This window comes from Prionailurus viverrinus, chromosome D1 (genome assembly GCF_022837055.1).
Source record: "Prionailurus viverrinus isolate Anna chromosome D1, UM_Priviv_1.0, whole genome shotgun sequence".
Lineage (NCBI taxonomy): Eukaryota > Metazoa > Chordata > Mammalia > Carnivora > Felidae > Prionailurus > Prionailurus viverrinus.
The window spans coordinates 76,487,892-76,510,525 of record NC_062570.1 but is presented as its reverse complement, the minus strand read 5'-3'; the positions used below and the strand labels follow the sequence as shown (position 1 = coordinate 76,510,525).

General features: G+C 44.0%; 1 protein-coding gene across 1 annotated transcript in view; it reads right to left on the bottom strand.

Moving 5' to 3' along the window:
• The window catches only part of NELL1 (neural EGFL like 1), a 416,591-nt gene that overhangs the window by 334,279 nt on the left and 59,678 nt on the right, over nt 1-22,634 (bottom strand). Inside the window, exon 3 of the mRNA XM_047823242.1 lies at nt 3,788-3,938. Within this exon, the coding sequence (XP_047679198.1) occupies nt 3,788-3,938 (151 nt within the window). The remainder of the gene's footprint in view (nt 1-3,787; nt 3,939-22,634) is intronic.

Below are 22,634 nucleotides of genomic sequence, written 5' to 3'. Positions count from 1 at the left end.
AAAAGGAGTTCCGTTTTTTAAAAGATTTCAAAACAGGGGAAACCTGGATGGCTCGGTTGAGCGTCCAACTTTGGCTCAGGTCATGATCTCACAGCTTGTGAGTTCAAGACCCACATCAGGCTCTGTGCTGACAGCTCAGAGCCTGGAGCCTGCTTTGGATTCTGTGTCTCCCTCTCTCTCTGCCCCTAACCCACTCGCATTCTGTCTCCATCTCTCTCAAAAATAAATAAACATTAAAAAAAATTTTTTTGAAGATTTCAAAAGAGAAAAACCCTGAAAGTAGCTTTAAATTTTTTTGCTTAGACAAGAAGAAATGTGTATTTATTAAGAGCAGGCCACTTCGCGTGCACAATCATCTTTCACCTTACAGCAACCTGCAAAGTAGATGACCACCTCCCTTTTTCTGACCAGGAAACTAAGCTGAGACATGAAACAGTGCAGAAGAGCCTGAACCTCCAGTCTCCATCACTCCAACTCTGAGGTCTGCTCTTTCTACAACGGTTGGCCATTCCACTTCCTTCTCGCCTGTCTTTGGGAAGTTCCCCCCTCTGCTTTAATTGAGAACAAAGACTCTACCTTCCACTCTCAGACACTTAGATGGCCCTCATACTGAGGCAGCCCTCACCCCCAACTCCACTACGTTGCCCCAGTGGAACAAGCATGTCACCCTTCATGTCTGTGAAGCCGACACTGGCTTGACGCCTCCACCTTTGAGTGACAAGAACCTATACTTCCTCCTAATCTACACCACACTTGGCCTCGAAGTCATACCTCCTCTCCAACACATGCTACCTCTCTTTCTCTGGGCTGACCCACAAACAGCCAATTTATTACGCTGACAACATCCCTTCAGAAGAAGGAGCAGGGTCCATCACATCCCTGTGAGGCTGAGATCGAACTCAACGATTGAAAAAAGAACTTTTGGTCCTCACCTCTGCTGAAGATGTACATGGAGACCCTCTTCTCCAGCAAAATTGGTCCATTCCCTGCACCTCTCCACCCTGCCCCCAAAAGTTCCATTTTCCTGCGTTTCTCCTGTAGCTGCCCACACCGTTCTTCCTGTTTAATACATCCTTCTGTTTCCCTGACCTGCCAGAATTCTGGCCCTTCCCAGAGCCATCACTCTGTGTGATCTTCCCAAGCCACCGACCTAATGTATTAAAAGCCTTTATGCAGTTTTTGGCTCAGTTTTACTGCTACTAGATAGGTCAACCTAAATAGGTAAAGGAAGGTTTATTGGAACTCAGGTTCCCCAGAAGCAGACTCTGACACATGAATTTGGGAGCAAGTGATTTCAGCACTTCAAGGAAATGCTCCCAGGAGAGGAGGGGAAGGACAGAAGGAACAGACACGGAAGCCTCAACCTACCTCCATTCCAGGTAGCACTTGAGGATTCAAACGTCAGAACTGGTCTGGCCTTAAGGCCTCCAAAGCAAGGGAACAAGGCTTCCAACTCCTACACTCTGTCATAGAGTACAGGCTGCCTGGGGGATAAATGAACTCCCAGACACTTCTGTTCTCTGTGTAGTGGCTACAGAGGCCAACAGGCAGTGCTCTGAGGAAAGTTAGGTGCCAGCCTTCAGAAGCAAAGCCCATAAAAACCAGGCAAAGGGCACAGAGAACCTACAAGAGATCTGAGGGGAGGGTACCTACCATGTCTGCTGCAAGGTAGGTAGGGCCAGCTTCACAGCATGTGACCAGTGGGTTGCACAAGATCCTACACTCTGAAGGGTTCCACTGTGCCATCACTATCTGGAAATTCTTGGTAACTTTGCCTTTGACTTTGTGTTTTGTAAATCAAGTCCCAAGAGAGGATGGAACACTCAATGGGCTGGGAGCTTCTGTTCCTGGGAAGCTCCACCTCCCACCTCCCTGGACAGGTTCTCAGTCACAGGCTTCACTCTTCCCTGGTATCCAAGCCCACGGGTACACGTAGGCTGTGGACTACTAAAGTTAGTATTAAAAACTAAAATTGGGCAGGAGGCTCAAATTCAAGATGGTGCCACAGGAAGATCCTGAATTCAATTCTTCCCACAGACAGGCGGAGTCTACAGCTACTTATGCAACAATTTCTTCTGGAAAAAAACCGAAGTCCAGCCGAGCTCAGTGAGCAAATAAGGAAAAAAGCATCCACATGGAAGCAGGTAGGAGAGGCTGGGACACAACCTCACTATAAACCCTACCCTTGGCATGGAGACCCACAATCAGGAGGGAACTTAAAACCCAGAGCTTCTTCCGTAGGGGCTAAGGGTTTGAACTCCACATTGGGAAGCCTGGCTTTTGAGACCTGTACTTCTGAGACAAGCCCCCACGTCCATAAGCCCCCAAAGCTGTTATGATCTGAGAAACTGCTCTTGAAGGGCTCCTGCACTCAGACTCATGAGGTCGGGGCCCAGCTCAGAGGCAGCTGATGTGCCCAGACTTTGAGGAAAAGCAGCTCATTCGCGTATATTGAAGCATTGCCCTGAGGGGCTGGCATCTAATTTAACACATCCAGGAGCCTGTGGGAATACTCTCCAGGACCACGACTAGGGGGTGCCATCTTCACGCTCCTCCTCTGCTGTGCTCCAGCCAACGAGTGCCGCCTCACACCTCCCTCTGCCACATTCCTGAGCACCACCCTCTCCCAGAAGGGAGCTTTTACACTCATCTGGTGCCTGAGTTTTTTTGTGGCCGCTGCTCAGGGGACACTACTTGATCACCTGGTTCTAAAACCCACAGGAAGTTTGCATTCCCAGGTCCCAGGGGACTTAAACAATGGGACAGAGGTCTGGGCAGACAGAAATGCGCTGCCAAGTCTCTCTGTAAAAGAGGCCCATTTGTTTGCCCAGGTGCTTTGGCCTGGGGGTGGACTTCTGGATTGGCACACTTTAGAGACCTATGGAGGAGGCCTTCAGAGAGATCTCTCTCAGGAAGCTTCTATACTTGTCTTAGATTATCATTACTTTAAACTCCTAAAACAGAATCCTCTTTCCTCAAACTTAAAACCCTTATGTGGTTCCCACTATCTATAGAGACTTTAGTCCAAGTTTTCAATATGGCCTCAAAGCTTTGAGATGATCTAGCTTCTACCTACCTCTATAGTACCACCCCTCACTGCCCACCCCAAACTCCTCAGCTTCCCCAACACACACAATGTGCCAACCACTGACCCCACCCCCTTTTTCCTTCCCAAAATCATAGCAACCAATTTCTGGAATGTTGTCTGCCCATCCCTTACTCCTTCTCCTTCATCCTGTCCAATAGTCACCTTTATTTATACAACCACAATCCTTTCTGAAGGCTTCCTTAGCTTACCATGACCCTTCAGAATTGACCATTAATACCTTATTCCTTAAACACATATTGCTACAATACTTCATGACATCTGTCCATCTTCCCTACTAGCTTATGTGATCCTTAGAATAGAAATTCTGGATTATTCGCCTTAGTATTCCTGTGTCCAGCACAGTTCCTGTATAGAGTAAACACACAATAATGCTCATTGAAGGTTGTTAAATAGGACTTTCTTAAAGACTTCAAGAGGACATAGAATGTGGTTTCATAGGAGCAAAGACTACCAGAAGACAGAAGATAGGCGAGAAAGACACTCATGAGTGGTCTTTGGAGAGTTAACAAGAAAACCTCTTTGCCAAAGGTAAGTTCTTAGTGCAAAGACAATCTACCAATGTGTTCAACAGCAACAAGGCCTCAGCTAGGGGCATGCTCTCAAGGATACAACGTCCAAATTCCAAGGCATGTTGTATAGTCCATCAATTGTAAATACATTTGCAAAAGTACAGCTTACCTGTGTTCTAGCTCTCGAATGGAGAGGATCACTCCTGAAGTCGATGGCTTTTGCTGTACAGTGGCCAAAAAGGTGAATTCGCTCTTATTCCGGAACAGCTGGATTAACTTCTCACTCACATGAGGGGCTGCATGGATCTCTCTTTCTGTTTCTAGGAGTCAGGAAGGAAAAACAGAAACAGACAGGTACCAAGAGAACAAGGAGGAGAATGAAGGAATACAGAAGAAGAAGAGGGAAAAAGAGAAGAGAAAAGATGCAGTTAAAAATGTCCACAGGATCCATATCATATCTATCATCCTCCCCCACCCCCAACGCAACCCCACCACTCACCAATACTTTGTTTTCAGGTACCATCCACCATTTCATACAGCAGCATTCATTCAATGCAAAACCCAGAAATGCCACCTCTGTCACTGTACCCCCTTGTCACTTGGACAAGTTCACAATTGGTCAGCCAGTGATTTTCTGACAAATTTTGACAGGACACTGGGCAATGTGGCCTGCTACAAACAGATGAAGTTGCTGTTAAAAAAACAAAAAACAAAAAAACAAAAACAAAAACAAAAACAAAAACAAAGGTGAGAGATAGGGGCGCCTAGGCCACTCAGTAGATAAAGCATCTGACTTCGGCTCAGGTCATGATCTCACAGTTCATGGGTTCGAGCCCCACATCAGGCTTTGTGCTGACAGTTCAGAGCCTGGAGTCTGCTTCAGATTCTGTCTCTCTCTCTCTCTCTGCCCCTCCCCTGCTCATACTCACTCACTCTTCCTTGCTCGCTCTTTCTCTCCAAATAAATATTAAAATTTTTTTTAAAAAAGTGAGAGACAAATAATTGGATCCTAAATTCACAGAATCCTGTGTTTAGGATCCAAATGCCACTCAGCAGCTTCCAATTTCACTTTTCCCAGGGGACTCCATTTCTTTTGCTCTACAATTTGTAGAGGGAAACCTGTCCTTGTTTTGTACCCAGCAGAGATTTGCAAGTGTTAATAATGCCAGACATCTCCATTTTTGCTTGAAGAATACAAGGCATGTTCATGATCCATAAGCGTGCCTGGAATTTCTCCGTAAACATGGAGTGGATGACCCTGCTCATGAAATATTGAAGTTGAGGTCAATTCAGCAGGCTTAGAGGTATGGGAATCCAGCTAATACTGCTCCTGGCCAGGAATTCTACAAATTCTGCATGGTAAGACAATTCATCATTTCATACTCAGACTCTCCCTTATCACGATAAACTAGGCACTCTCATTATTTTACACTATACTTCCTCAAATCAGAAACTGGCCACCAACAGAACAGAATTAGAGCAAACTATTCAGAGACAACAAAGGGATACCAAAGGCATGTTTGGTGGCCTTTACTCATGCCCTGAACTCATCCTCTTTGGGGGAACTCCTTGGTTACTTCTCCAAGAGTCTGAAAAAGAAAGATCTTCAAAAGCTGTGTTGCCCAAGCTACATCACAGACTATATGGACCTTGAAGACCCTCATCCTAAAAGTAGGGCTTCTGGGGTGCCTGGATGGCTCAGTCAGTTGGGCATCTGGTTCCTCATTTCAGCTCAGGTCACGATCCCAGAGTTGTGGGATCAAGCCCCACATTGGGGGAGCTTGCTCAGCATGGAGCCCTTTTAAGATTCTCTCTCTCTGCCTCTGCCCCCTCCTTTATAGCACAAGCTTTACTATAAGGTTAAAAAATAAAATAAAATAAAAAGAGTGGCTTCCAACAGAAAAAAAAATCCTCAAGTACCTGACCTTGGGCCTCAGTCCCCTCATCTACAAAATGGGGGAGATGGTGAACTAGGTCATTTCTCAGGGTCTCTCCATCCCGGTGTAATTCTACAAGTTGCTGTTTGAAGTTTGCAGCAAAGAACAGCACCATCTTCAAGCTGCAGAAGTCAGCTTTGCAAGGTGAGAAGCATGGTTGGTCCTCCAGAGTGGGGGCACCTAACCCAGGCACAGCACCCTACCAAGATAAAACCCACCTGGACATTTGCTTTCCTACCCAAAGAAAGTCCTTCACTACTGTGCTGTCAAGTGGCAAGCTTTCAACTTTTGTCAAGGGTAGAGATAAGAGCCACTTAGGGAATGCTTCTATACCTTCTCCAAAATCCCAGCCGAAGACTTGGCAAGATAATATTCGCGATCTATTAAAACATATGAACTCATCACTTTGTAAACTAGAGATCGTTAGCAAATGTTTGTTAACGTTTTTATTACTGCTGGGTAAAAATCCTAATAAATTCCACCTAGAATTTAGTGCAGGAAGAAAAAAAAAACACATCTGAGATTAACTTACATCTTCCTTTTTTTCCCTTTTTGCTATTTCCTTCTGTATTCATCTATAAGGAATTAGCTGGTTGGCAGTGTTGGCCCAGAGAGCTCATTAGAGGATTCTAAAGCTTGAGTCCAGTGCAAAGTGAGCAATGTTCAAGCAGCATGATAGTCATAACACTTTCCCCCAGCAGGCCTATCACTGGCGAGTGTCCTCACCCGTCACTCCATTCTTTCAGACATCATCCCAGCACCACTGGCCAATGACACTGCAGTGTGTCTATGTGCCATCCCAACCTCTCCCTTAAGCTACAGATACATCTTCAATATCCTTAATATCTCCACATGAAGGTCTAATAAGCATTTCAGAATTTATATACCTATGACAGAGCTCTTGTTATTTGCCCCCGCCACCAACCCTCTATTTTCTCTTGGACTTCTCACTCTTAGCAAATGGGACCTCTCAGTTCAAGCCACAAAAACCAGAACTTGTCCCAAAGTCTTCCCTTTCTTCCACCCTCCAGATCCTACTCAAGAGCAAATTGTGAGGGCTCCTACGTCTGGAATCCGTCCACCTTCACCCAATTCCGCTCTGAAACTCTTACCTAAGCTGCCACCCTCTCTTAGTGGGGCACCTCCAACAGCTTCCTAACTGGTCTCCCTGCTTCTATTGCCTTCTCTTCTCCCTTCTACACAGCAGCCCAAAGGCTCATCTTAAAGCTTAGATCAGCATCCTTTCAGGCTCTTGCTAAAAACCCTTCCATGGCTTCCCAGTCCTCCCAGGATAAAAATCCAGGCTTTTTAGCATGGCCTGCAAGGTCACACACCAATTGACTCTTGCCAAACTCCCCCACCCAATTCCATACTCTTCTTTCATACCCAAGCCCACCCCTGCCTCAGGGTCTTTGTGCTACTCTTCCCTTTTCCCCACAGAGCTCTTCCCCCCACCCTTCCCATGCCTGGCTCCTTTAGCTCGTACTACAATTTCAACCTGCTGCTCACTCCCTCCAAAGCAGGTTCTCCTTTGATATCGAACACACCTCTCTGGTTATTTTCCCCATACCACTTAATTATTATGATCCATTTTTCCCTTCTATTACTCATGATCTTTTTTACCATATTTTCTTTCCCCTCTAGACTAGAGGCTCCACAAGGACAGGCACAGTCATTCATTCATTGTTGTATCCACAGTTCTCCGTGCCTGGCATGAAACAGGCATCCAATACAGACTTACTGGATTTATTTTCTATTTTATCTTTATCATTTCTATTATTATGTCAAGTAACTGCAAATATTACAGTCAGAAACCAATAAGATACCCTTTGGAGAAGGAGAAGATAAATGGACACTTATCAAGTGTCAGTGGCTATCAAATTAAAGAAAATCACTTTCGGTGCCAATTCGACCCCTCCCATTTATAGGACACCCCATCTAACGGTCTAATCCAACTCAACCACACTGCTGCTCACCCAATCCCCCTACAGAACTGAGCATTTCCTCTGCCAGCTTCTCACTTCTTTTTGTAAATGACTGGCACACTGAAACAGAGATACCCCGTTAGCACTCATCAGAGTGAAATGTAAAGAAAATCATCTATTTTCAAACATTGAGACTTTATGTGCATTCTCATTTTCAGAAAAGCTCTCTCAAGTAAATGCTTACCATAATTCAGCTGCTAAAAGAACACCAGAACGTAATCTCACTTATTACAACATATAAGAACACTAAACCAGTTTTCAAGAGACTAAAGACTACCAAGTTTTATAGATAACTAGCTATGTGACCTTGGATAAGGCACTTTATCCCTCTGAGTCTCACACTCCCTATCTGAAAACTGAGATGACTAGAGATCAGGGAGTTCAAGTTCTTCCCAGGCCTCAACATTCCATTTCTATTCATGCAAATGAATAGTCACCTGGCAAAAGAGGGTACTGAAGGTGTTTTCTAACACATGAAACAACTAGATTCTACAATTTCTCTCCTCTGCTGATTTTCCAAATCAACATAAATGTAAAGTTGTCAATTACTGGAACCAGTGATAGGTCACCTACTTCGCAGTAAATGGGTTTTTTCCCCCTAGGTTTAAAAAAGCAACCAATGAAAGCCAATTAAGGAGAATCTATACTGAATATTGTACTGGCATATGCAACCACTATAATGTGCTTGCTATATTATTTAGGAATATTCAATTCTTCTAGAGAGAACAAGAAAAACAAGTGGGATGAATAAAGCTCGTAGGGAGTGTTAAATATAGACAGCAAGTTAGATACCTGTGAAACGTGTTAATTGTCGATCAAATAAATGAAACATAGGTGTGTTGAACATAGATAAAAAGAATTGACTAAGCATGTTACCTATAAATAGAATGGGGTGGGAGAACCAAGTCACAACGTACATATCACACCACCTTCAGGATGACAGCTATGTCAACCTTAAATCGGATAGCCATCTGTGACACTCATCCCATTCCCATTCTGGCCCCATTTGTACTCTGCCTGAAAAAATGCTAATCAAACCCATCACTCTCACCAGATTAACTGGTAACTAAAGCTGGGACCAGAAGTACTTGCCCTCTTCAAGACAGGATACACGTTAGCATCTGGCACCTCCCACTTGCTGAAATTCACCTCCCACCACCACCACCACCCTTTATATAACCTCTATTCCTGTCCATGTAACCACTGAATCAGCAAAGAAGCTGATGGGCCAAAGACTGAATACATGAACAATGCTAGACCCAGGAATCTGGTGGGGTGGCCCATCTTTCACCCAGCCTGTACCCTATACTCCTACTCCATTTCTTTCCCCTGCTTCCTCCTGGACATTTTGACTTTATTTAATAAGCTGCATGATTCAAGCATCTGAATTTGGTTGGTGAGGCGCTTTTGTGACCTCTGGGAGCATACTTGGACTCTACCATTGCATCGGGGTAATCTCCCATACAAACCACCACTTACAGTGAACATTTTACACTTAAAAAAAAAAAAAATGTCATTCCGAACATCCAGAAATTTTACACGATCTAGTTAAGAAGTGCTACATCAGCAGCAAGGGTTAAGTGCTTTTCCTTTCCTAGGATGAAATGGCTCTACCTAGTCATTTTTACAGGCTAAAAATGCTAATGTGATGATTAAGCATCAGTTAAAAAAAGAAGTACTGGGTGAAGGGAGGAGGTCAAAGAAATTATGGTATTCACACACTCTTGTCTGCCTGTTACAGAAGCAACTTCATTTCCCTTTTGCTTGATGACAGGGTGAGGATTGTGAGCCAGTATAAATACGGCTCCTGCCTTTGAGGATAGCCGCAGAAGCAAGGTTGTCACCTGCGAAAAACAGGTAGAGCAGGGCAATGCACAACGGAAGGAGGGGACCAGCAGAGGCTGGGAAGGGCATGGTGGAAGACAGATCTTTGAGCCAGAGTCCAAAAAGATGACTAAGCATTTACAAGGCAGGAGAAAGAGGGTACTCACTGCAGGATTGCTGTGCAGAAGTGAACACCCATGTGTTTTCCATTATCCTGGCATTTTTCTTTCTCTGCAAGTATCTCTCTCACTCAAAGTCCAGTAGCACAGCAGCTACTCAGCCTAATATCGGAGGAAACTCTCCATTGGTCAGCTAGTGGCGGGGGGGGGGGGGGGGGGGGGAGGAGCAAGAACAGCAGCAGCCACAAACATGACAGAACAAACACCCAGGCAGCCCACCTCAGCCTTGATGGATGGAAGATGTAGGTGACATCTTAGTAATGACAACATGTTTACACAGAGAACCTCACAATATGGCAGAATCCAGACAGAGATGCAGCACGTCCTTCTAGCCTGTGTCCCAGGTAAGCTCACGGTAATATTGGCCCCAAGAAGGTAAAGCAACACTTACCAACTCGAAATGGCAAATGGCTTTTCATTTCTGAGCACAGAGAAAGTTGGCCAATTCATAACTGCCAACTGTCCATGGGGCAATTTGTGTGATTGGGGGCGGGGGACAGATGTTCCACAGTTAGGTTCTGCAGCCCTTCTTTAACAAAGTCTGAGGTGACTCACCCAAGTGGCTTTAAAGAAACTGAAATCACCAGCAGAAAGTAGTGGGGATGCCAGGAGACTCCCGGTTAATGTGTAAGGGATTTCTACCTCCACTGGCAAATTCACAATGACATCCCATTAAACCTCCATTAGCTCCAGAAGCCAGAATGATAAGTAAACATGTGTACAGCTCATTGTGGTACCAAGTGCTGGGCTGACTGCTTTGCACGTATCACTTACAGTAGCCTTAGGAGTAGCCATTGTTACGTTTCCTCCTTTATACACGAGGAAACTAAAGCTTACAGAATTTAATTTTCTAAAAGACACTGGGCTAGGAAGCCATGGGGAGATTCCAACCCGGCAGTCTCGTTTCTCAAGCTACACTTATCACTCTGCTACATCTACTATTCACCGAGGTACATGATCTCTATGCTTGATTTTCGCAGAAAAGGGACAAAGCATCATCATATACCCGATGGCTGACACTTTGTAGTCACTTGGGAAATATTTATGAGCAATCTATTTGCACAATCCCCGAACCAAGTATCAATATCCCCCCACCCATTTTTATAGGTGAGGAAATTGAGGCAAATAAGTTTGAAAGCTTTACAAAGCAAGTCAATGGGGAGAAAAATGGAGTCTTGCGCCAGCAGAGTCCTCCAAGAAACACCATGGCATTCGCCTGACACCCTTACCTACTTTTTCTTCCTCCTCTTTCCCTGCCCCCACCCCTCCTCACTCTTCCACTCCAGCCACACAAGCTTACTTTCTCTTCTTCCCAGGGCCGTGCTCCTCCACACTTAGCACATTCTCATTCTCCTTCTCCATTCTCTCTTCTTTTGTTTACCAGCTTAATTGCTACTCCTTCAGGCCAGCTTTCTCTGACCACCTCAAGCCAGCTCAGGTTCCTGTATTAGGTGTTCCTCATATTTATCAGAGCCATCAAGGTTTTGTGTGTGTAGTCATTTATGGTGTATCATCATTTCATTAACAGCCTTCATGCCTACCAGACTATAAATCCCACGAAGAATGGTTTATCAATAAATACCCCACACTCTGTACAGTGCCCGGCACATGGTAGAGCTTCAAATGTTTGTTGCCTTCATAATCTATCTTGAATCTCAAGTCTGGAACACAGTGTAACAAAGGAGGCTCACCAAAGACACTCAACTGTAACCCCAACCTGTTGAGAAAGAGCACATGAAAAAACCAGCTGCCTAAAGAATAATAAAGCTAGCTGAGCATCCCCAACTCTATTGGGGGACTCACCCTAAGAAATCCTGTGACATGTTTTTCATAATTACTGTGTGGCTCCATTGAAAGAGATTCTGGTGCCTCCATAATTTTACTTATTCGATAGGCATGGTAAGGCAGCTAAAGCTCTTCTTATAAACATTTAACAATACCAGTAAGAACAATCAAGGAATCCACTTGTCACAAGAAATTAGCATACCAAGATCACTCCTTCTCTTTAGGCTTCCTCCCCACATGGGCACTGCAACCTACCAGTGATCAAGCCTCCTCCCTGGTCTACCTCCCTCCACCCTCCGTCTCAGTGGGACACCTCAGAATATAGAGAGAGAAAGCATGAATGCCAGATTTATCTGAATCCCAGGTCAGGAAAACAAAAGACTGATGAAAAGATGTCAATATGATTGAGGCTATATTATAAAAGGTTTGGACTTCATTTATTGGACATATAAGTCATGGGGATGAAACATACAGCATGGTGACTACAATACTGTAGTGTATATTTCAAAGTAGCTAAGGATAGATTTTAAAAGTTCTCATCAAAAGAAAAAAATTGTAGGGGCATTTGGGTGGCTCAGTAAGTTCAGCGTCCAACTCTTGGTTTGGGCTCAGGTCATGATCCCACAGTTCATGAGTTCAAGCCCTGCATCAGGCTCTGCACTGACAGTGCGGAGGGATTCTCGCTCTCTCCCTCTCTCTGTCACTCCCTTACTTGCACTTTCTCCAAAAAATAAATTGAAGAAGAAAAAAATTTTCACTGTGGTGATGGTTAACTTATTATCTAATTATTTTGCAACATATACAGATATTCAATCATTATGTGGTACACCTGAAACTGGTAGGTTATCAATTACATCTCAATTTCCCTGGAAGGGAAATAAGACTGCATTGTGTGCCAAAGCTATCTAGCAGTAAGGAGTTTAGACTACATTCATCCGACGGAAAATTATGTAGAGAACAAGGATATCAAAAGTATTAGAACACAGGAAATACCTAAGTGATAATGTCAAACGTGTACAAACATATAGCATATCAAGTACACATTAAGGTCGGAGTAACACATGGCAGAAAGACAGGAATGGCCATCCATCCGGAGGTCAACAATCAGGAGCTAACATGAAATTTCTCCTTTCCACATATCTCAATTTTTCAAATCAGAAAATTATCATTAAAAAGGTATGCTAAAATGGTCAAGCACATCATGGAAACAGAGGAGAAATAAGAGCATCCTACAAAAGAAAATAAGCACCAATCACCTTGCTTTTAATCACATAATTGTGCCCTTTAAGTCAGTGAGCACATCAGACTCTCTCCAGTCAATCTTAACCGGGTCTGGCTTCCTATGGAATACCACATCCCTCCTTAATAGAGACCTATCAGCTCCCAGTATATCCAGCTGGGGCACTTCAGCAGGGAGATGCTGCCCATGACAGCTCAAGATGAGGTAGATTTTGGCAGTAATTGAGAGCACAACCTCTTCAGGTATCATTTTAAGCCACAGTATCAAGAGTCTGATAAACCCAAGGGCATGCCCACCATAGTGCCTGAAGTCACATGCACAAAAGGTCATCAGGTGCAAGCAAAAACATTGTTCCCAGAGCATCCCAGGATGCTCTCCCGGTTCTTATAAAAGCCATGAGGGTAGTCTTTGTCCCTGTCCCCTATGATCTATCCATTCATTCACTGTTCCATTAGCTCATCTCCTACCTTTAAAACTTTGAGCACTCCTCTAAACCAAGTACTATGAACTCATAACTAAGACCTCTTCCAGTCACAAGGGGTGAAGAGTCCAGGATTAAAGACACAAACGTACATGAAGGGGAATGGTTTAGTTCAGAGCCATAAGTGGGCATGCTCAAGAAGCATCACAAGGCTGATGCTCCTCCTCAAAGACTTGACCTTCCCATTAAGGGGCAGTACAGGATTCAGGCTCTGGAGCCCGACTATTTGGTTCAGATGCCAGCTTTGCCACTTAGAGAGGACCCTGGCCAAATTAACCTGTGCCTCAAGATTCTTCATCTGTAAAATGGGAATAAAATTGCATCTACCCCATGGGGAAAGTGTGAAGATTCAATCAGTACACAGTAAGTTCTTGAAATAGTACATGTCACATAGGACACACATGACAATTTTTAGTTTATGTGGAACACAGCTGAGGCAGGCCTTGGGTCCTGGAGGGTTGGAGTAGAAGCTGTACCAGCAACTGCCACACCATGAGACACTTTTTGCTGCAGCTGTCATGGCTGTGGCCCGTTAGGAGGGCAACAGGCAGGTGAGCAAGGGTTGCCAGCCACAGTTGGAGGCAGTTAATAGCCATTCTCTCTTTTCTTAGATTAAAAACTGGTCATAGTCTGTGGGGCTCCCAGCTCCTTCAATCTAGGTCTAGCCATCCAACATTCAGAACATTTTTGAGTTTTTATGGTGTGCTAGATGTCAACCTGAATACTTGAAACTACCTGATTTAGTCCTCACAGCAGCCTAGTGATGTCAATACTACTACTTCCATTTTAAGAGGCACAAAGAGTTAAGAAGCTTCCTGCTAAATAGAATGGCTGGAATTCAAATTCCAGTCGAGGGCCAACTGCAATGCATCCCTGAATCTCTGTGCCATCTACGGGTCTCCGCCCTGCTGTTTGAATGCCAGCTCCACAGCGTAGCCTCTGCCAGAGCTGGATTAACCCCACTTCCTTCCTTCTTTCATCCTGGAGTTGCCTCATCTAAGACCCAGTGGTAATACCACCCACCTTGCTAGGCAAGTTCAGGAAAAATACACAGACATGCCCAGTACCTAGCATGTGCTTTGTAAGTACTTCCCTCTCGATGCCTCTCTTAAGGACATACCTGAGATTTACAAAGGCGGCCCAGAAAGCTACACACTGTAGTCTGAGCTTTAACATTGGCCAGTGTGTTCACACACATGATCACATCCCAGAGTCCTAATAACCCACCAAGTGGACATTAACAGCCTCACTTCAAAGATGAGTCAACAGACTCCCAGAAAAGGGACTTGTCCAAGAGACCCCACCTTTATCAACAGCCAAAGATGTGCCCTGAGTCCATTTTTGCAGCTATTTTTTGCATGGCTTCCCTAATCACAAAAGAGAATAAAGACAAGAGAATTCTTCCTCCAAGACCCTAAGCTCCTCCGTATATTGAGTGCCATCTCTAGCCAGCTTAAGAAGTTTGGAGAGGGGAAAATGGGTGATGGGCATTGAGGAGGGCACTTGTTGGGATGAGCACTGGGTGTTGTGTGTAAGCCAATTTGACAATAAATTATGCTTAAAAAAAAAAAAGTTTAGAGCAGTTAGCTGACCCAGTTATAATTAGTTCCCTTTTGTGCATGGTCCTAATTCTCAGGCATAAAAGACTTTTTTAATGCTATACCTGCCTTGACCTTGCCAAATCTACTCCAATTCACCAGTAAACAGTAGGGCATCATGTTTAACTGCCAAGCTCTCTAATCTATGATTATTCATTATAAATCATTTTTATATGTTGCTTCAAATGCTGTTTTTCAAGAATAAAATCTGCCTGCATTGAAATGCACAGTGATTTTAATATGCAAACCTCCTACAGAGATGATGTCTCATTTTAATTATTGTTTCGGTTTAATGGGTTTTCATTAAATTAGAGGATAGAGCAATTACTAGGGTGAACAGCTAATGTTTTAAAGGTAAGCTCCCGTGGCTCTGTGGGCAAAAAGACAGTTGTGGCAACAAGAGGCAAAAAGCAACACTCCTCTGGATGAGCTTGTGTTCAGCCTGATACAAAACAGCACTGGCTACTTCTTTTCCCAGCTTCAAACTGGAGCTGGCTCCCCTCGTGGTGATACGCAAACAATATAAGCTTCTGTTCACCTTGGGGTATCTTCACAGAACTTTTCAATCAGGAATCTGGGCTCCCCGTCACCAGACTAGAAAGAGCTCTAGAAGTATACAGCCTGCAAAGCGAGATGTCAAACCACAGGAAAATACTTCTGATGAAACGGTCTCCTCTCGCACACAAGTAATTTAGTTGCTTTAGTGGATTAATGTCGGACTTCCCACCCCTGGGAAATTGGTCCAACTTCAACACAGGCTGCAAGGACCACAATCATATTAATTAGCAAACTGTCAGAGGCTCAATGAGAAATGACTTTGGTGGCCTGGGCACTATCTCACCCCAGAAACTGCACAAATTCAGCACTCGGGGACCAACGGGGCAGCATTACCTCAGACGGAGTGAGGGAATGAATGCCAACTAGAGAATGAGAGGTAGAGGCAGAGAGGCAGAGAGGTAGAATCGATTTTATTGGGGTCCCAGTGGTTAGAGGTGTGGGGCAGGACTTAATAGGAAGGATACCCCCCTCCCATTGCACAAGTCTGCACCTGGGGAGAGCAAGGGGGCTTGCCTGGCAAGCTTCAAACATGCAATTTCATTTTCTCCAAAAGAGCTGAAGGAGAAAGAGAGGGCAGCTGCAGGGGGTCCTTCCAGAAATAATTGGCGGATTACATTACGGCAGGCCTGGTCACTATGTATGCCAAGAAAGTAATACGAGAGTATCTCACTAGGCTACGGGAAGGAGGAAAAAATCTTTTCCACAACATTCTACAACAGGGAGAAATCATAAAGCAGCTGTGGTCCCAAGTAAGCCAGCAGGAACTAAGTGATGATTAAGGTACCCTCACCTGCTAGGCAACACAAACAGGCCACCTGTCAGGGCTGCTGGAGGAGGTTCTTTGCTCCATTATTGCAAGTGCCCTGAAGATTTCTGATAGGAGTGCTAATTTGGAACTCAATATAATGCATTCTTTTTTCTTCAGCTCCTTTATTTCCACCATCCCAAAAAGTAAACCATCAGCTCTTAGACCACGTGCATTAATCTAATTACATGCCTACTTAACTAATTTGTTTCAGAGTCACTGCTGGGGAGGTTTCCCTTGGGATTTTTCTATCTGCATTGGCCACAGGGTGTCCGTGCTTTCAGGTTCCTGGGGAAACCATGCAATTATTGGCCTTTCAACCCTGTGCTAAGCAGGTATACTAAACCTTTATGGACACCTCAAACTCCAGGCTTTGAACAGGAGCTCCAAGAAATGGGTGCATCTGTCCAGAAAGGAGGCTTTGGGTGCCGTTTCTTGCTGTGCTTCTTTGAAAACTGACCTCCTCTTTAGAGATTTTATTCCAATCATATTAAGGATTAATGTCACCCCTAAAAGGAATCACTGGAAACAGCTTGTTCCTGAACTCAAATTGCTATCTTGTTCTCAGATCCTTCTCCAATTTTCCACTACCACCTTGCCGAACAAGCTCTACAACTAAGAGCAAAAATTCCACTCTCACCGCTCGCTGTTGGTTTACATAGTGTTGGAAGTCCTAGCCTCAGCAGACAACAAAATGAAATAAAAGGCATCCAAATGGGCAACAAAGTCAAACTTTCACTTTTCCCAGATGACATGACACACTCCATGGAAAACCCAAAGGACTCCACCAAAAAGCTACTAGAACTGATACATGAATTCAGCAAAGTAGCAGAATACAAAATCGATGTACAGAAATTGGTTGCATTTCTATACACCAATAATGAAGCAAGAGAAAGAGCAATCAAAAAATCGATTCCATTTACAATTGTACCAAGAACCATAAAATACCTAGGAATAAACCTAACCAAAGATGTAAAAGATCTATATGCTGAAATCTATAGAAAACCTATGAAGGAAATTGAAGAAGACACAAAGAAATGGAAAAACATTCCATGCTCATGGATTGGAAGAATAAATAGTGTCAAAATGTCAGTACTACCCAAAGCAATCTACACATTCAGTGCAATCCCAATCAAAATTGCACCAGCATTCTTCTTAAAGCTAGGACAATCCTAAAATTTGTATGGAACCACAAAAGACCCTGAATAGCCAAAGTAATGTTTAAAAAGAAAACCAAAGCGGGAGGCATCACAATCCCAGACTTTAGCCTCTACTACAAAGCTGTAATCATCAAGACAGTATGCTATTGGCCCAAAAACAGACACATAGACCAATGGAATAGAATAGAGAACCCAGAATTGGACCCACAAATGTATGGCCCACTAATCTTTGACAAAGCAGGAAAGAGTATTCATTGGGAAAAAGTCTCTTCAGCAAATGGTGGTGGGAGAACTGGACAGCAACATGCAGAAAAATGAAACTAGACCACTTTCTTAAACCATACACAAAAATAAACAAACTCAAAATAGATGAAAAAACCTAAATGTGAAACAGGAAATCATCAAAACAGTAGAGGAGAAAACAGGCAACAACCTCTTTGACCTCAGCTGAAGCAATTTCTTGCTCAACACATCTCCAAAGGCAAGAGAATTAAAAGCAAAAATGAACTATTGGGACCTCATCAAGATAAAAAGCTTCTGCACTGCAAAGGAAACAATCAACAAAACTAGAAGGCAACCGACAGAATGGGAAAAAATATTTGCAAATGACATATCAGATAAAGGGCTAGTATCCAAAACCTATAAAGAACCCACCAAACTCCACATCCGAAAAACAATCCAGTGAAGAAATGGACAGAAGACATGAATAGACACTTTTCCAAAGACGACATCCAGATGGCCAACACACACATGAAAAGATGCTCAACACCACTCATAATTAGGGAAATACATATCAAAACCACACTGAGATACCACCTCACACCAGTCAGAGTGGCTTAAATTAACAACTAAGGAAGCTACAGATGCTGGAGAGCATGTGGAGAAACGGGGACTCTCTTGCGCTGTTGGTGGGAATGCAAACTGGTGCAGCTGATCTGGAAAACACTGTGGAGGTTCCTCAAAAAATTAAAAATACAACTACCCTACAACCCAGCAATAGCACTGCTAGGAATTTACCCAAGAGATACAGGAGTGCTGATGCATAGGGGAACATGTACCCCAATGTATACAGCAGCACTTTCAACAATAGCCAAATTATGGAAAGAGCCTAAATGTCCATCAACTGATGAAAAGGATAAAGAAGTGTGGTTTATATATACAATGGACTACTACTTGGCAATGACAAAGAATGAAATCCTGCCATTTACAGCAATGTGGATGGTACTGGAGGATATTATGCTAAGTGAAATAAGTCAGAGAAAAACAGGGATCATGTTTTCACTCATATGTGGAACTTGAGAAACTTAACAGAAGACCTGGGGGAAGGCAAGGGGAAAAAAAGATAGTTACAAACAGAGAGGGAGGGAGGCAAACCGTAAGAGGCTCTTAAATACAGAGAACTGAGGGTTAAGGGGGCGTGGGGGCGAGGGGAAAATGGGTGATGGGCATCGAGGAGGGCACTTGTTGGGATGAGCACTGGGTGTTGTATGTAAGCGATGAATCACAGGAATCTACACCCAAAACCAAGAGCACGCTGTACACACTGTGTTTAGCCAAAATGACAATAAATTATATTGAAAAAAACAAACTCCTGTTCCTCAGGCAGTGGGATTATTTTATCCAAAGATAAAATACCAATCCTGTGTAAGTTGCACAGGTTTTCTAAGTTACTTTATCAGCCTCTTAAACTTTATCTTTTAAAATCTGTGTATAACAGAAACCTCAAAATTAAAGAACTCTAAGTATAAATACAAACTCCAGTGCCCATATGAATAAAGCTAGAAATATTTTCTTTAAAAATAAATAAAATAAAATTACAATCCCCATTTACGGAAACTTTTTTGAAGAAATGAAACACTGATTTGGGGAAAAACTGGTCTTTTACCACTGCTGCAAATAATTTGGCTCTTGCGTGTCTTAGGGTAACATACCTGAGTGATCAGCTTTCGTTAAATTACTCCTTCGGGGTTTAAATAGAGTCTTTGTGATACTTCTTCTCAAAACATGCCTTACCCAGTTCCCGAGGAGTCTTTTCTACTCAGGTACGGTCGGACTTGGCCAGCAGATACTCTTTTTGGCTCCTGGAACTACCCCTTCCAAGACGGCGGTGAGTTCCTCCCCCGTGCAAGCCCTCTCAACTTCTCCCACCTGGAGCTCGAACCAACCACCTTCTTCTCCACGCCGATCCAAACATTGCTCCTGTCTCTAGGCCCAGACCAATACCTGAACCGCCATGAGGCTCTGTAGCCCCAGGTGAGGGGGAATTTCCCTTTCTACTCCAAAATTCAAGCACATATGGCAGAACATGTTCTCTGCAGTGGGCTCTGTACCACGATGAGTAAGACACATGTGGTCTGGAGGGAGACCTCCAGCCAGTATTTTTGGCTGCATTGACCAGTACCACTTACTTGGTCACATTTTGCATTCTGCATCTTGCCAAATCCAACGCCCAGTTCTCAATCCTCAGCCCAACGGACCTCCCCACAACCTCCCACACAGTTGTCACTTCCCTCCTTTTTGAGGCATTCTGGTTTTCCTTCAACTTCTCGGGCCGCATGGAGGCTTCTTCCTGCCCTCCACTGCCTGCTCTCTAGTTACTTGTCAGGGTCCCTCAAAGCCCATTTCCTCCCCTCTCCACTCCTCCTACCCAGATGGACTCCTCGGCACCCTATCTCCCTCCTGAATAAGGACGCTTCTGATGACATTGGACCCACCTGGGTAATTGACAGTCATGTCCCCACCTGAAGATCTTTAATTTAATCACATGCAAAGTTGTTTTTGTGATGTAAGGTAACATATTCACAGGTTCTGGAAATTAGGACATGGATCTTGGGGGAGGGGGAGTATTATTCAAACTACCACTCTGCCCATTGCAATTTAATCAAAACCCTAACACCTCACCATTGGTCTGAAAGACCCTACATGATTTGGGGCTACAGCTGAGGCTGAAGTAAAGAAGTTTTTGCTTTGGCCTTGGGTATGCTCCCTGGCCTCTTCTGGTACCCCCACCCACAGTGGCCATCCTTGAGCCCCTTAAACTTGTTCGAACCTAAAGGCTTCTGTAACACTTGTTCGAAGAATGTGGCCTCTGGAGCAGAACAGCTTAGATTCATGGGTCACCTGGGTGGCTCAGTACGTTAAGCGTCCAACTCATGACCCCACAGTTCATAAGTTTGAGCCCCACATCAGTCTCTGCACAGGTCAGCATAGAGCCTGTTTGGGATTCTCTGTCTTCTTCTCTCTCTGCCCCTTCCCCACCACTCTCTTTCTAAATAAATAAGCTAAAAAAAAAAAATGCTTAGATTCAATTCTCAGCTTTGCCACTTACTGGACCTATAACCTTGGCCAAGTGATTTCACCTCCCTGTGCCTCTGTTTTCCTTTCTGTAAAATGGGGCTCATAACATCCATCTGCCTTTGAGGAGTATTATAAGGATTAAATGAACTAATGAATATACAGAATTTAGAACAGTGCCTAGCACATGAAGAGTGTTCATCATTAACAGCATAAGAGATCATTAGCAATACCAGCTTTGCATGGGTGGCTTATTATCATTCAGGCATCGCTCAAATATCACCTCTGCAAGAAAGCCCTCCTAATCCTTCCTAAAGTCAGTCTTCTCCAGCTCCTTCCACAATATTGCTACTTTATTTCCTTCATAGTACACAGTACATCTAAAATTACTAACTTATATAATAATCACCCACCTCTGCTGAACATAAGTTTCATGAAAACAAAGACTTTGCCTTTTCTCTGCTACATCTCTGACACCCAGAATAGTGCTTATCACAGGGGTAAAATAAATATTTGTTGAATGAATGAATGAATGAATTAATGAACACAATATACTGCTGGCTGTCTCCTCCCTGCACCTAGACCAAGGGCCCCACAAGGGCAGGTGTCCATCAAATTCTTCTTGTACAATCAAGACCCAGCAAAGTGGCTGGCACATAGCACACCCAGGTCTCAGTTAATGCTTGCCAATTAATCGCTACATAAACAAGCTGTTGAGGCCCCTTCAAAGATAAAGTCTCAACAACAACAACAAAAAATGATCTTCCTACAGCCAGTCTCTCAAAAACTGAGATGCAAAGGATTCCAAAGTCACGTGTTGAAAACAAAGCAATTCAAAGCAGGAGTCGAGCAGCTTCTCTCTCAATCCTACCCTGTTCTCAACACACATGCTGAAGCACATGCTAGTGGGTTAGACAAGTTCCCAATTATGGTGAGATCTTCCCTTTAAGTGAAATAGCAAAAAGGATACTGTGGCTAGAAGATACATGAAATACACAGCTAAAGCGAATTGCTGGAAAAAGCCAGGCTGAGCTTCGAATACCAATCCTGCTGTGTCTCTCTTTTTGCAGCAATGCCTGCAGCTCATAAGTTTCTTGGTAGATGGGGACCTTCTCCTTTAAGGTGCCTCATCCCCAGAAATTCGGGAAAATAGTCTGAGGTAAAGCCAGCATCAGGATTTATTTTAGTCTTGCAAATGATTGTGACAGGCGGCCATGGCTGAGAACTGGGTCCTGCTTGGTGTCCTGGCTCCAGGTCAAAAGTGGCAAACTGACCAGCCTCAGGCCAGATGGAGCATCACCATGTTGGCTTAGCCCCCAGTATGACATATCACTCTCCCAACCAACACAGCATATTTCATCAAGCCCAAGGTGCCACAGTTTATAAGATACACCATTATTTTACGCCCCCTGAAAAAGAAAACAAAAAGCTGTCAATTATAACTTTAAGATACTACTGATTGTAAGACCACATATGACATAATTGTGAAAACGTGAATAACGGTATGTGTGTTAGAATCCTAGGATACAGTATACAAATTGGGAGATTTCAGATCTCCAGTAAGCAATCAGAAGACCTGGCAACATGGGGCCCACATTCCCACAGGCAACAGCGCAGTGAATGCTGACCTTGAGGAAATGCAGTGCATCACACCATGTCTCCAGTTGGCTGCGTTCCCTTGCTCAGCAGTCACCTGGCTGACCCTCCAAGCTTCTGGCATTGTGGCCCCTCCCTAGCACATCTCTGGCTTGCGCTCATACCCCACAATCTAGATACACCAAGGCCACACACAAACCCCCTCCATCCCCTGCCTTCCCAGGCCCTTCCTGGCTCACCCAGGAGCTTCTGAGCAGATGCTGGAGACCTGGTAACAGGAATCACTAAGACGTGGATCCTCTCAGCCCTTGGTGTGGCCAGACAGAGCACTTTAGGCACAAAAAAAAAAAAAAGTATCTTTTTTCCCCAGTGTAATGTACAAATACAGCCGCTTTCCTTCTGTGCCAATATATGGAAAAGATTGGAAAACACTGCCCTGTGCTGCAATGGAATGTGGGATCAGAAGATTTGGAATACACTGTCCGTCCTGACACTTAATGTCTAAATGACAGGCCATTTAATCCCTCCAAAACTCTCTTTCTCTCCCATTAAATGGTATCTACATGACAAATAC